The sequence below is a fragment of the Salvelinus alpinus genome, chromosome 23 (genome assembly GCF_045679555.1).
Source record: "Salvelinus alpinus chromosome 23, SLU_Salpinus.1, whole genome shotgun sequence".
Taxonomy (NCBI): domain Eukaryota; kingdom Metazoa; phylum Chordata; class Actinopteri; order Salmoniformes; family Salmonidae; genus Salvelinus; species Salvelinus alpinus.
Window position 1 is genome coordinate 4,083,826 of NC_092108.1, and position 14,801 is coordinate 4,098,626.

The window sequence follows — 14,801 nt, forward strand, 5'->3', positions numbered from 1 at the left end:
TATTATGGATCCCCATTAGTTCCTGCCAAGGCAGCGGCTACTCTTCCTGGAGTTTATTATGGATCCCCATTAGTTCCTGCCAAGGCAGCAGCTACTCTTCCTGGGGTTTATTATGGATCCCCATTAGTTCCTGCCAAGGCAGCAGCTACTCTTCCTGGAGTTTATTATGGATCCCCATTAGTTCCTGCCAAGGCAGCAGCTACTCTTCCTGGAGTTTATTATGGATCCCCATTAGTTCCTGCCAAGGCAGCAGCTACTCTTCTTGGGGTCAAAACACATAAAGATACTTAAATTACACGTAAAAGAAACTGCATATCTACAATACAAAATGTATTATACCACCATACAACAATATTACAACGTAATGTGTGTCTGTACCTGCTTCACAGTCTATGTATAGTGCGTATGTTATCGTGTGTGTGTGTGTGTCTCTTCACAGTCCCCGCTGTTCCATAAGGTGTATTTTTATCTGTTTTTTAAATCTGATTCTACTGCTTGCATCAGTTACCTGATGTGGAATAGAGTTCAATGTAGCCATGGCTCTATGTAGGAATGTGCACCTCCCATAGTCTGTTCTGGACTTGGGGACTGTGAAGAGACCTCTGGTGGCATGTCTTGTGTGGTATGCATGGGTGTCCGAGCTGTGTGCTAGTAGTTTAAACAGACAGCTTGGTACATTCAACATGTCAATACCTCTCACAAATACAAGTAGTGATGAAGTCAATCTCTCCTCCACTTTCAGCCAGGAGAGATTGACATGCATATTATTAATATTAGCTCTCTGTGTACATCCAAGGTCCAGCCGTGCTGCCCTGTTCTGAGCCAATTGTAATTATCCCAAAGTCCCTCTTTGTGGCATCTGACCACGTGACTGAATAGTAGTCCAGGTGCGACAAAACGAGGGGCCTGTAGGACCTGCCTTGTTGATAGTGTTGTTAAGAAGGTAGAAACTAGGGCCTGTAGGACCTGCCTTGTTGATAGTGTTGTTAAGAAGGTAGAAACTAGGGCCTGTAGGACCTGCCTTGTTGATAGTGTTGTTAAGAAGGTAGAAACTAGGGCCTGTAGGACCTGCCTTGTTGATAGTGTTGTTAAGAAGGTAGAAACTAGGGCCTGTAGGACCTGCCTTGTTGATAGTGCTGTTAAGAAGGTAGAAACTAGGGCCTGTAGGACCTGCCTTGTTGATAGTGTTGTTAAGAAGGTAGAGCAGTGCTTTATTATGGACAGACTTCTCCCCATCTTAGCTACTGTTGTATCAATATGTTTTGACCATGACAGTTTACAATCCAGGGTTACTCCAAGCAGTTTAGTCACCTCAACTTGCTCAATGTCCACATTATTTATTACAAGATTTAGTTGAAGTTTAGGGTTTAGTGAATGATTTGTCCCAAATACAATGCTTTTAGTTTTTTGAAATATTTAGGACTAACTTATTCCTTGCCACCCATTCTGAAACTAACTGCAGCTCTTTGTTAAGTCGCTGTAGTAGCTGACGTGTATAGTGTTGACTCATCATAGACACACTTTTCTACTAGACAGGTAACTCTTTATCCACATTATAGCAGGAGGTGTAAAGCCATAACACACATGTTTTTACAGCAGCAGACTGTGATCGATAATGTCAAAAGCCGCACTGAAGTCTAACAAAACAACCCCCACAATCTTTTTATCATCAATTTCTCTCAGCCAATCATCAGTCATTTGTGTATGTGCTGTGCTTGTTGAATGTCCTTCCCTTTAAGCGTGCTGAAAGTCTGTTGTCAAACATAAAATAGCCTTGTATCTGATCAAACATAATTTTTTCCATACGGTTACTAAGGGTTGGTATCAGACTGATTGGTTGGCTATTTGAGCCAGTAAGGGGAGCTTTACTATTCTTGGGTAGCAGAATGACTTTAGCTTCCCTCCAGGCCTGAGGGAACACGCTCTCTAGTAGGTTTATATTGAAGATGTGGCAAATAGGAGTAACAATATCGTCCGCTATTATCCTCAGTAATTTCCATCCAGATTGTCAGACCCCAGGGGCTTGTAAATGTCGATTGACAGCAATCATTTGTTCACCTCTTCCACACTCACTTTATGGAATTCAAAATTAATTGTCAAAATTGTCTTTCATAATTTGGTCAGATATACTTGGATGTGTAGTGTCAGTGTTTGTTGCTGGCATGTCATGCCTAAATTTAGTAATCTTTCCAATTAAAAAATAATTATAGTAGTTGGCAACTGCATCACTTCTTCTTTTTATAAGAAACATTAATGTGTTGTAAATTGCAAACTGTTTGCATAGTCAACTTACACACAGCTCTGACACACACACTTACCCTACCAGACATGCCACCAGGGGTCTTTTCACAGTCCCCAAATCCAGAACAAATTCAACAAAACGTACCGTATTATATAGAGCCCTTATTGCATGGAACTTCCTTCCATCTCATATTGCTCAAATAAACAGCAAATATGGTTTTAATAAACAGATAAAGCAGCACCTCACAGCACAACGCCTCTCCCCTATTTGACCTATTAGATAGTTTGTGTGTATGTATTGATATGGAGGCTACGTGTACCATTAAAAACATGTATGTAGTTCTGTCCTTGAGCTGTTCTTGTCTATTGATGTTCTGTATTATGTTATGTTTCATGTATTGGGTGGACCCCATGAAGAGTTAATGAGGATCCTAATAAAATACCAAATACCAAAATATCAGTGGGTTTTGTGATGAATGAGCCGTCTGATGTAGGCCGTCATTGTAAATAAGAATTTGTTCTTAACTGACTTGCCTAGTTAAATAAAGGATAAATAAAAAATAAATTCTATGAATGATGTAATGGAGTTTGCCATTTTGCCCAAAATTTAATTGAAGGTGATAATTCTTTATTTAATTTATCTTTGTTTCATAGTATAGTTTCTTCTTCTTTTTATTCAGTTTAGTCACATGATTTCTCAATTTGCGGTACGTTTGCCAATCGGTTGTGCAGCCAGTCTTATTTGCCATTCCTTTTGGCTCATCCCTCTCACCCACAAAATGTTTCAATTCCTCATCAATCCACAGGGATTTAAACAGTTTTTACAATCCTTTTCTTAATGGGTGTGTGCTTATTAGTAACTGGGATAAGAAATTTCATAAATGTGTCAAGTGCAGCGTCTGGTTGCTCCTCATTACACACCACGGACCAACAAATTTTCTTTACATCATCAACATAACAATCACTACCAAACGTATTGTATGACCTCTTCTACACTATATTAGGCCTTTTGAACTTGTGGTATGAAGCAGAGAACATTATGATAGTGAGGTCTATGCTCACCTCTCTGATGCTACGTTCTAGACGACATCCTACTGGTATAGAACGGTACTGACACTCTCCTCTCAGAGATACATAGAGGACATCCTACTGGTATAGAACGGTACTGACACTCTCCTCTCAGAGATACATAGAGGACATCCTACTGGTATAGAACGGTACTGACACTCTCCTCTCAGAGATACATCGAGGACATCCTACTGGTATAGAACGGTACTGACACTCTCCTCTCAGAGATACATAGAGGACATCCTACTGGTATAGAACGGTACTGACGCTCTCCTCTCAGAGATACATAGAGGACATCCTACTGGTATAGAACGGTACTGACACTCTCCTAGACATCCTGCTGGTAGGCTTGCATCACTGGGCAGCTCGCAGCTGGGTTTCCCTTTGTAATCCGTAAACGTTTTCAAGCCCTACCACATCCGAAGAGCGTCAGAGCTGGTGTAGTATGATTCAATCTTAGTCCTGTATTGACGCTTTGCCTGTTTGATGGTTCGTCGGAGGGCATAGCGGGATTTCTTATAAGTGTCCGGATTAGTGCCCCGCTGCTTGAAAGCAGAAGCTCTGGCCTTTAGATCGGTGCGGATGTTGCCTGTAATCCATGGCTTCTGGTTGGGAAATGTACGTGGGGATATCATCGATGCACTTATTGATGAACCCGGTGACTGAGGTGGTATACTCCTCAATGCCATTGGATGAATTCCTGAACATATTCCAGTCTGTGCTAGCAATACAGTCCTGTAGCTTAGCATCTGCGTCATCTGACCACTTCCGTATTGAGCGAGTCACTGGTACTTCCTGCTTTAGTTTTTGCTTGTAAGCAGGAATCAGGAGGATAGAATTATGGTCAGCTTTGCCAAATGGAGGGTGAGGGAGAGCTTTGTATGTGTCTCTTTGTATGCAGTAAAGGTGGTCCAAAGTTTTTTTCCCTCTGGTTGCACACGTGACATGCTGGTAGAAATGAGGTAAAACGGATTTAAGTTTGCCTGCATTAAAGTCCCCGGCCACTAGGAGCACCGCTTCTGGATGAGCATGTTCTTGTTTCCTTATGGCCTTCTACAGCTGGTTGAGTGGCCTTATACAGCTGGTTGAGTGGCCTTATACAGCTGGTTGAGTGGCCTTATACAGCTGGTTGAGTGGCCTTATACAGCTGGTTGAGTGGCCTTCTACAGCTGGTTGAGTGGCCTTATACAGCTGGTTGAGTGGCCTTATACAGCTGGTTGAGTGGCCTTATACAGCTGGTTGAGTGGCCTTATACAGCTGGTTGAGTGGCCTTCTACAGCTGGTTGAGTGGCCTTATACAGCTGGTTGAGTGGCCTTATACAGCTGGTTGAGTGGCCTTATACAGCTGGTTGAGTGGCCTTATACAGCTGGTTGAGTGGCCTTATACAGCTGGTTGAGTGCGGTCTTAGTGCCAGCATCGGTTTGTAGTGGTAAATAGGCGGCTACGAATAATATACATGAGAACTCTCTTGGTAGATTGTGTGGTCGACAGTTTATCATGTGGTACTCTACCTCAGGCGAGCAATACCTCAAGACTTCTTTAATATTAGACATCGGGCACCAGCAGTTATTGACAAATAGACACCCCCACCCTTCGTCTTACCAGACATACAGTGAGGGAAAAAAGTATTTGATCCCCTGCTGATTTTGTACGTTTGCCCACTGACAAAGAAATGATCAGTCTATAATTTTAATGGTAGGTTTATTTGAACAGTGAGAGACAGAATATCAACAAAAAAATCCAGAAAAACGCATGTCAAAAATGTTATGAATTGATTTGCATTTTAATGAGGGAAATAAGTATTTGACCCCTCTGCAAAACATGACTTAGTACTTGGTGGCAAAACCCTTGTTGGCAATCACAGAGGTCAGACGTTTCTTGTAGTTGGCCACCAGGTTTGCACACATCTCAGGAGGGATTTTGTCCCACTCCTCTTTGCAGATCTTCTTCAAGTCATTAAGGTTTCGAGGCTGACGTTTGGCAACTCGAACCTTCAGCTCCCTCCACAGATTTTCTATGGGATTAAGGTCTGGAGACTGGCTAGGCCACTCCAGGACCTTAATGTGCTTCTTCTTGAGCCACTCCTTTGTTGCCTTGGCCGTGTGTTTTGGGTCATTGTCATGCTGGAATACCCATCCACGACCCATTTTCAATACCCTGGCTGAGGGAAGGAGGTTTTCACCCAAGATTTGACGGTACATGGCCCCGTCCATCGTCCCTTTGATGCGGTGAAGTTGTCCTGTCCCTTTAGCAGAAAAACACCCCCAAAGCATAATGTTTCCACCTCCATGTTTGACGGTGGGGATGGTTTCTTGGGGTCATAGGCAGCATTCCTCCTCCTCCAAACACGGCAAGTTGGGTTGATGCCAAAGAACTCCATTTTGGTCTCATCTGACCACAACACGTTCACCCAGTTGTCCTCTGAATCATTCAGATGTTCATTGGCAAACTTCAGACGGGCATGTATATGTGCTTTCTTGAGCAGGGGGACCTTGCGGGCGCTGCAGGATTTCAGTCCTTCACGGCATAGTGTGTTACCAATTGTTTTCTTGATGACTATGGTCCCAGCTGCCTTGAGATCATTGACAAGATCCTCCTGTGTAGTTCTGGGCTGATTCCTCACCGTTCTCATGATCATTGCAACTCCACGAGGTGAGATCTTGCATGGAGCCCCAGGCTGAGGGAGATTGACAGTTCTTTTGTGTTTCTTCCATCTGCGAATAATCACAGAAACTGTTGTCACCTTCTCACCAAGCTGCTTGGCGATGGTCTTGTAGCCCATTCCAGCCTTGTGTAGGTCTACAATCTTGTCCCTGACATCCTTGGAGAGCTCTTTGGTCTTGGCCATGGTGGAGAGTTTGGAATCTGATTGATTGATTGCTTCTGTGGACAGGTATCTTTTATACAGGTAAGAAACTGAGATTAGGAGCACTCCCTTAAAGAGTGTGCTCCTAGTCTCCGTTCGTTACCTGTATGAAAGACACCTGGGAGCCAGAAATCTTTTTGATTGAGAAGGGGTCAAATACTTATTTCCCTCATTAAAATGCAAATCAATTTATAACATTTTTGACATGCATTTTTCTGGATATTTTTGTTGTTATTCTGTCTCTCACTGTTCAAACAAACCTACCATTAAAATTATAGACTGATAATTTCTTTGTCAGTGGGCAAACGTACAAAATCAGCAGGGGATCAAATACTTTTTTCCCTCACTGTAGCTGCTCTGTCCTGCCGAAGCACGGAGAAGCCAGCCAGCTCTATATTATTCATGTCGTTATTCTGCCGCATCTCGGTGAAACACAAGATACATACGCCCCCTTTTTCTCCGCCTTTTCTACACGCTGATGACGGGGATTTGAGCCTTGTCTTGACAAAGCAGTATATCCTTTTGGTCGGACTCATTAAATAAAAAAATATTTTTCCAGTTTTAGGTTAGTAATCACTGATCTGATGTCCAGAACCTATTTTTGGTCATAAGAGACGGTAGCAGCAACATTATGTACAAAATAAGTTACAAACAATGTGAAAAAACTAAACAAAATAGCACGGTTGGTTAGGAGCCCGTAAAACAGCAGCCCTCCCCTCCGACTGGATCTGAAAATGTCTCATGTCTTGCTGAATTTAATGACCCTGTATGCAATCTACAGAAAATGTCTGATGTGCGCATTGAGCTCACAGAAAAAAACTGAATAAAATGGAATTCAAACAATTCAACTGACCTGGGTTAATTAGTTGTTTAAAAACCCCAACAATTACAGGAATGGAGGTTAATCACTCAGCACTACTGGAACATCCTCAAATGGGATCCAAATCTACCAGAATTCACAATATTGCCCCCGCTCATTTGTTTTCGCTTGCAAGCAATCTAAGCCTATTCCGTTACGCACAGCATGCAGCTACCCAAGAGGCGTGACACTTGGCTCCCAGGCCCGCCCAATGGCAATTACAAGTGTGGCCATTGTGTACATTGTGACAACACGACCACAAATGTTTACGTAAAGAGAGTTAAACCTGAGAAGAGGTAAACCTGAGAAGAGTTAAACCTGAGAAGAGTTAAACCTGAGAAGAGTTAAACCCGAGAAGAGGTAAACCCGAGAAGTGGTAAACCCGAGAAGAGGTAAACCCGAGAAGAGGTAAACCCGAGAAGAGGTAATCCCGAGAAGAGGTAAACCCGAGAAGAGGTAAACCCGAGAAGAGGTAAACCCGAGAAGAGGTAAACCCGAGAAGTGGTAAACCCGAGAAGTGGTAAACCCGAGAAGAGTTAAACCCGAGAAGAGTTAAACCCGAGAAGAGTTAAACCCGAGAAGAGTTAAACCCGAGAAGAGTTAAACCCGAGAAGAGGTAAACCCGAGAAGAGGTAAACCCGAGAAGAGGTAAACCCGAGAAGAGGTAAACCCGAGAAGAGGTAAACCCGAGAAGAGGTAAACCCGAGAAGAGGTAAACCCGAGAAGAGGTAAACCTGAGAAGAGGTAAACCTGAGAAGAGGTAAACCTGAGAAGAAGTAGAGAATACTAAATCCAAAGCTTCATTAATTGTAGCACCACAAATGGCAATATACATGCTGAAATGCATCTGCAGGGCTGCTTCTATTGGTCAAACTAAACGAGCATTGAAACTTGGCATCGCAGGACGTAAGGCTGCAATAAGCAATGAAAACATGCCCTATGCTACTTCACGCCACTGCATCGAAGCCAACCACGGCTACATTCCTCCCTGCACGTTGTAGCCATAGAACACGTTCACATTTCACCAAGAGGAGGTGACATTATCCACATTTCACCGAGAGGATGTGACATCGTCCAGATTTTACAGAGAGGAAATGACATCGTACGTAAACTAAAACAAAGAGAGACATTCTGTCAGTATTCCTGAGACTCTGTGGATCCTTAAGGGGCTAAACAAGGATTTTTCGCTCTCCTCGTTTCTATAATGTTGTAGCCTTGATTATTTTTTGATGTCTCTGTGTCTCCGAATTCCTCAGGAGGGATGATAGAGTTGGAAGGCAGCACCCCTGCCATTAAGCCCCATCCCCGGCATCTGTCCAGCTCTCTCTTTACGACTAAGTTAATTAAAACCACAAACAGACTGGCACAGATGGTAATGATACTCTCACACACAAGGTAATGACACCTACTACTGCCATATAAAATAGATTTACTGACAGTTGTATAATAGACCTTTGTATTCTATTTGTCCTCTCCTGGTGACATCAGATTCAGTCATGTTTCAGAACCATGGACAGCTCATGTTTCAGAACCATGGACTGCTCATGTTTCAGAATGATGGACAGATCGTGTTTCAGAACCATGGACTGATCATGTTTCAGAATGATGGACAGATCGTGTTTCAGAACCATGGACTGATCATGTTTCAGAACCATGGACAGATCGTGTTTCAGAATGATGGACAGATCGTGTTTCAGAACCATGGACTGATCATGTTTCAGAATGATGGACAGATCATGTTTCAGAACCATGGACTGATCATGTTTCAGAATGATGGACAGCTCATGTTTCAGTACCATGGACAGCTCATGTTTCAGTACCATGGACAGCTCATGTTTCAGAGCCATGGACAGATCGTGTTTCAGAACCATGGACAGCAGCTCAGTTAACAAACCCACTGTACCACACTTACCATTAGCTCTCCATTAGGACGTCTGTCCTAACTCTCTATCAGGACGTCTGTCCTAGCTCTCTATCAGGACGTCTGTCCTAACTCTCTATCAGGACGTCTGTCCTAACTCTCTATCAGGACGTCTGTCCTAGCTCTCCATTAGGACGTCTGTCCTAACTCTCCATCAGGACGTCTGTCCTAGCTCTCCATCAGGACGTCTGTCCTAGCTCTCTATCAGGACGTCTGTCCTAGCTCTCTATCAGGACGTCTGTCCTAACTCTCTATTAGGACGTCTGTCCTAACTCTCCATCAGGACGTCTGTCCTAACTCTCTATCAGGACGTCTGTCCTAGCTCTCCATCAGGACGTCTGTCCTAGCTCTCTATCAGGACGTCTGTCCTAGCTCTCTATCAGAACGTCTGTCCACCTCTTTCTTAGAAGACTGAAAGGTAAAAAAAAATAGAACCTGCGTACGGCAGTGTGTCTAGAAGGTTCTGGTTTTGGCAGGAACAACTATGGTTGGCTTTAAATGGTTTAATCACTGTTTATGATATATGACTGTCTCCTCTCTCTACCAACCAGGAGGAAGAGGAGAAGCTGAGCCCTGATGACAACGTCCTGTTGGATGAGGACTTTGAGGCTGGGTACGAGGCTGGAGAAGAGGAGGAGGAAGAGATGGAGGAGGAAGAGGAGGAAGAGGAGGAGGAGGAGAGCAACAAGATGAAGATTCTGCGTCACATAGCGGGCGTGGCGTCTAAAGTGAAGGAGATCATTGGGAATCTGATAACCACCGCAGGAAAAGTGGTGGTCACTATACTGTTAGGACTCACAGGTCAGTGTTTCTCAGTGAGAGAGAGGAATCAGCCCCTGCACTACACTCATCACTCAAAACACTTATTTATATTTATTATTTATATTTATTATTTATATTTATTAAAATGACTATTGAGTCGTTCCAAATCAAAAAGCAAAAAAATAATAAAAACGTTTCAGGAATGCTTCTCTTATCTGTTTCTAACTACACAAATCTGACATGGTGGGTGTCATGTCTTGCTGAATTGAATGACCCTGTACGCAAACTAGCGCCAACAGATGTTGTCAGGAAAAACTCCTGGTCCTATCCAATACAGTATACTTCAATGCTGCCATCTCAAACACTGTGTAGCCAAATATATACAGTGGGGTAAAAAAGTATTTAGTCAGCCACCAATTGTGCAAGTTCTCCCACTTAAAAAGATCAGAGAGGCCTGTAATTTTCATCATAGGTACACTTCAACTATGACAGACAAAATGAGAAAGAAAAATCCAGAAAATCACATTGTAGGATTTTTAATGAATTTATTTGCAAATTATGGTGGAAAATAAGTATTTGATCACCTACAAACAAGCAAGATTTCTGGCTCTCACAGACCTGTAACTTCTTCTTTAAGAGGCTCCTCTGTCCTCCACTCGTTACCTGTATTAATGGCACCTGTTTGAACTTGTTATCAGTATAAAAGACACCTGTCCACAACCTCAAACAGTCACACTCCAAACTCCACTATGGCCAAGACCAAAGAGCTGTCAAAGGACACCAGAAATACAATTGTAGACCTGCACCAGGCTGGGAAGACTGAATCTGCAATAGGTAAGCAGCTTGGTTTGAAGAAATCAACTGTGGGAGCAATTATTAGGAAATGGAAGACATACAAGACCACTGATAATCTCCCTCAATCTGGGGCTCCACACAAGATCTCACCCCGTGGGGTCAAAATGATCACAAGAACGGTGAGCAAAAATCCCAGAACCACACGGGGGGACCTAGTGAATGACCTGCATCGAGCTGGGACCAAAGTAACAAAGCCTACCATCAGTAACACACTACGCCGCCAGGGACTCAAATCCTGCAGTGCCAGACGTGTCCCCCTGCTTAAGCCAGTACATGTCCAGGCCTGTCTGAAGTTTGCTAGAGAGCATTTGGATGATCCAGAAGAAGATTGGGAGAATGTCATATGGTCAGATGAAAGCAAAATATAACTTTTTGGTAAAAACTCAACTCGTCGTGTTTGGAGGACAAAGAATGCTGAGTTGCATCCAAAGAACACCATACCTACTGTGAAGCATGGGGGTGGAAACATCATGCTTTGGGGCTGTTTTTCTGCAAAGGGACCAGGACGACTGATCCGTGTAAAGGAAAGAATGAATGGGGCCATGTATCGTGAGATTTTGAGTGAAAACCTCCTTCCATCAGCAAGGGCATTGAAGATGAAACGTGGCTGGGTCTTTCAGCATGACAATGATCCCAAACACACCGCCCGGGCAACGAAGGAGTGGCTTCGTAAGAAGCATTTCAAGGTCCTGGAGTGGCCTAGCCAGTCTCCAGATCTCAACCCCATAGAAAATCTTTGGAGGGAGTTGAAAGTCCGTGTTGCCCAGCAACAGCCCCAAAACATCACTGCTCTAGAGGAGATCTGCATGGAGGAATGGGCCAAAATACCAGCAACAGTGTGTGAAAATCTTGTGAAGACTTACAGAAAACGTTTGACCTCTGTCATTGCCAACAAAGGGTATATAACAAAGTATTGAGATAAACTTTTGTTATTGACCAAATACTTATTTTCCACCATAATTTGCAAATAAATTCATTAAAAATCCTACAATGTGATTTTCTGGATTTTTTTCTCTCATTTTGTCTGTCATAGTTGAAGTGTACCTATGATGAAAATTACAGGCCTCTCTGATCTTTTTAAGTGGGAGAACTTGCACAATTGGTGGCTGACTAAATACTTTTTTGCCCCACTGTATATATACATCTGCTTCTCTAATTGGTTGATATCTAAGTGTTTCTGTGTCCACGAGGTGTAATAGTGATCTCGCTGACATCTGCAGCCTAGTTCTTTGTCTACCTATAGATCTTTAAATATCCGTGTATCCGTTTGCATCTATCTATATGTATCGGTATGCTTATTGCACTGTTTCCGCCAGGTATCACGCTGCCTTCCCTGACGTCGGCAGTCTATTTCTTCGTGTTCCTGTTCCTGTGTACGTGGTGGTCGTTCTGCCGCACCTTTGACACTCTCATCTTCAGCTGTATGTGTGTCCTCATGGCCATATTCAGCGCTGGACACCTGGTCGTCCTCTACCTCTACCAGTTCCAGTTCTTCCAAGAGAGCATCCCTCCAGAGGACAGCTACATCAGGTCAGATACTGTCTGTCTGTCTGTCTGTCTGTCTGTCTGTCTGTCTGTCTGTCTGTCTGTCTGTCTGTCTGTCTGTCTGTCTGTCTGTCTTTTGATAACATATATTTAGTTCCCCTGGCTACTGTGGCTGCTAGGTGTTTACTATACAGCTCAACTCCAGATAACTGTGTGTATTCAGTAAATCTACAATTTCATAGTGAATATGAACTTTCACCATTTTTACTAAATATATACAGTATCGCCACATCCAAGCAGAAGCCAAAATCCACTTGTAGAAATCTCCCAGGCTTATAAACCTAGTGTGTTCTTGTTCCTCAATACTTCCTGGCGGTAACATACGTTGTCTTTATAATTTATGTATGAGGAGGGAGGGGATAGGGAGACCATTAGTTGTTTATGTGGAAGGTTGCGGATAAGTGGTAAGGTTGAATTCCTAATCGACCCTTAACCCCCCTTTACATGTGAAACAATTGGATCCGTGTTAGCAATATAGTAAACTCCCACCCAGTCTGCGCCATGCAGAAGCTACTCATCAGTGTTGTCCTCGCTGCTATTATAACTTAACTACTTATTTAGACAATGTATTTTAGCAGTGTTGCCCTTGCCACTGTGTCCCTGGCAAGATAGCCTTGGTGTTTCTGGAGAGTATTGATTCTAATGTCTTTAGTTTGCTGGCCTTACATTACAGCAGTGTGTCACGTCCAATGCTATTATGGCTATCTATAGCATTAGCATCACCTTATATAGCAACTGTCACCTTGTATGCGATTAGCATCACCTTATATAGCGACTATCACCTTGTATACCATTAGCATCACCTTATATAGTGATTGTCACCTTGTATACCATTAGCATCACCTTATATAGCGAGTTTCACCTTGTATACCATTAGCATCACCTTATATAGCAACTGTCACCTTGTATACCATTAGCATCACCTTATATAGCAACTGTCACCTTGTATACAATTAGCATCACCTTATCTAGCGAGTTTCACCTTGTATACCATTAGCATCACCTTATATAGCGAGTTTCACCTTGTATACCATTAGCATCACCTTATATAGCGAGTTTCACCTTGTATACCATTAGCATCACCTTATATAGCAACTGTCACCTTGTATACCATTAGCATCACCTTATATAGCAACTGTCACCTTGTATACCATTAGCATCACCTTATCGAGCGAGTTTCACCTTGTATACCATTAGCATCACCTTATATAGCAACTGTCACCTTGTATACCATTAGCATCACCTTATATAGCAACTGTCACCTTGTATACCATTAGCATCACCTTGTATACCATTAGCAACACCTTATACAGCAACTGTCACCTTGTATACCATTAGCATCACCTTATATAGCAACTGTCACCTTGTATACCATTAGCATCACCTTGTATACCATTAGCATCACCTTGTATACCATTAGCATCACCTTATATAGCGAGTTTCACCTTGTATAACATTAGCATCACCTTATATAGCGACTATCACCTTGATGGTCCTCCATTTCCTTCCTTTCACTTTGCACAAGGAGGGAGAGGATGAGCTTTGTGTATTGAGAAGCTGCCTTCTGAAAGACAAACTCATTGAACTGACTTGCTTTCATCCACATAAGATCACCTTTAATAACGGCTGTTCTAGCTGTGTAACAGATTAGAGTGAAATTAGTATTTGTTGTTGCGATAGACTTTCACATCACAGCACTTTGATCAAACGATGACATAAAGAGCCGTTGTGTTGAAACACCGCGCAATGTTTAACGGTGAGAATCGCAGGATGGTGAACTTACTAAATGACAGTGTAAATATTTTCCGTCTGGATTTTAATGATTTGAACGACGTAAAGACGCATACAGCTCAATTTAATTTCTCACTTTGTCGTAAAGTATTTTAACGAAGCATCTAGTAATTAGTCAACGGATAAAAAGCCACTTCTAATGTTCATTTTAAACAGTTCATCTTTCTGTTATGTTAATCTCGTTGACTTTCGACAGCCTCTGAGATATGTCAGTCTCCCTGATGTCATCTAGCGTGAGTGATGCGTTAAAAACCTTGGCCCCAATGAGCTGATAACAGAGTCCTAGTACCTATGGCTGTGTCAGAATGGCACCCTATTCCCTGTATAGTGCACAACTAAGCAGTAGTGTACTACAGTATATGGGGAATTAGGTGCAGTATGTCCTCTTCCACAGTATAGTTTCCTACACTACTGTACACTACACTGCACTACACTACACTACAGTACACTACACTACACTACACTACACTACACTACACTACACTACAGTACACTACACTACACTACACTACACTACACTACAGTACACTACACTACACTACAGTACACTACACTACACTACAGTACACTACACTACACTACAGTACACTACAGTACACTACACTACAGTACAGTACACTACACTACAGTACAGTACACTACACTACACTGCACTACAGTACAGTACAGTACAGTACACTACAGTACAGTACACTACAGTACACTACACTACACTGCACTACACTGCACTACACTGCACTACAGTACACTACACTACAGTACAGTACACTACAGTACACTACAGTACACTACACTACACTACAGTACACTACACTACACTACAGTACAGTACAGTACACTACACTACACTACACTACTACACTACACTACACTACACTACAGTACACTACAC

General features: G+C 42.7%; 1 protein-coding gene across 1 annotated transcript in view; it reads left to right on the forward strand.

Annotated features, from left to right (window-relative positions):
- The window catches only part of LOC139550094 (piezo-type mechanosensitive ion channel component 2), a 224,814-nt gene that overhangs the window by 83,236 nt on the left and 126,777 nt on the right, over window positions 1–14,801 (forward strand). Inside the window, exons 6-8 of the mRNA XM_071360724.1 lie at window positions 1,563–1,565; window positions 9,508–9,757; window positions 11,890–12,103. Coding sequence (XP_071216825.1) covers window positions 1,563–1,565; window positions 9,508–9,757; window positions 11,890–12,103 — 467 coding nt within the window. The remainder of the gene's footprint in view (window positions 1–1,562; window positions 1,566–9,507; window positions 9,758–11,889; window positions 12,104–14,801) is intronic.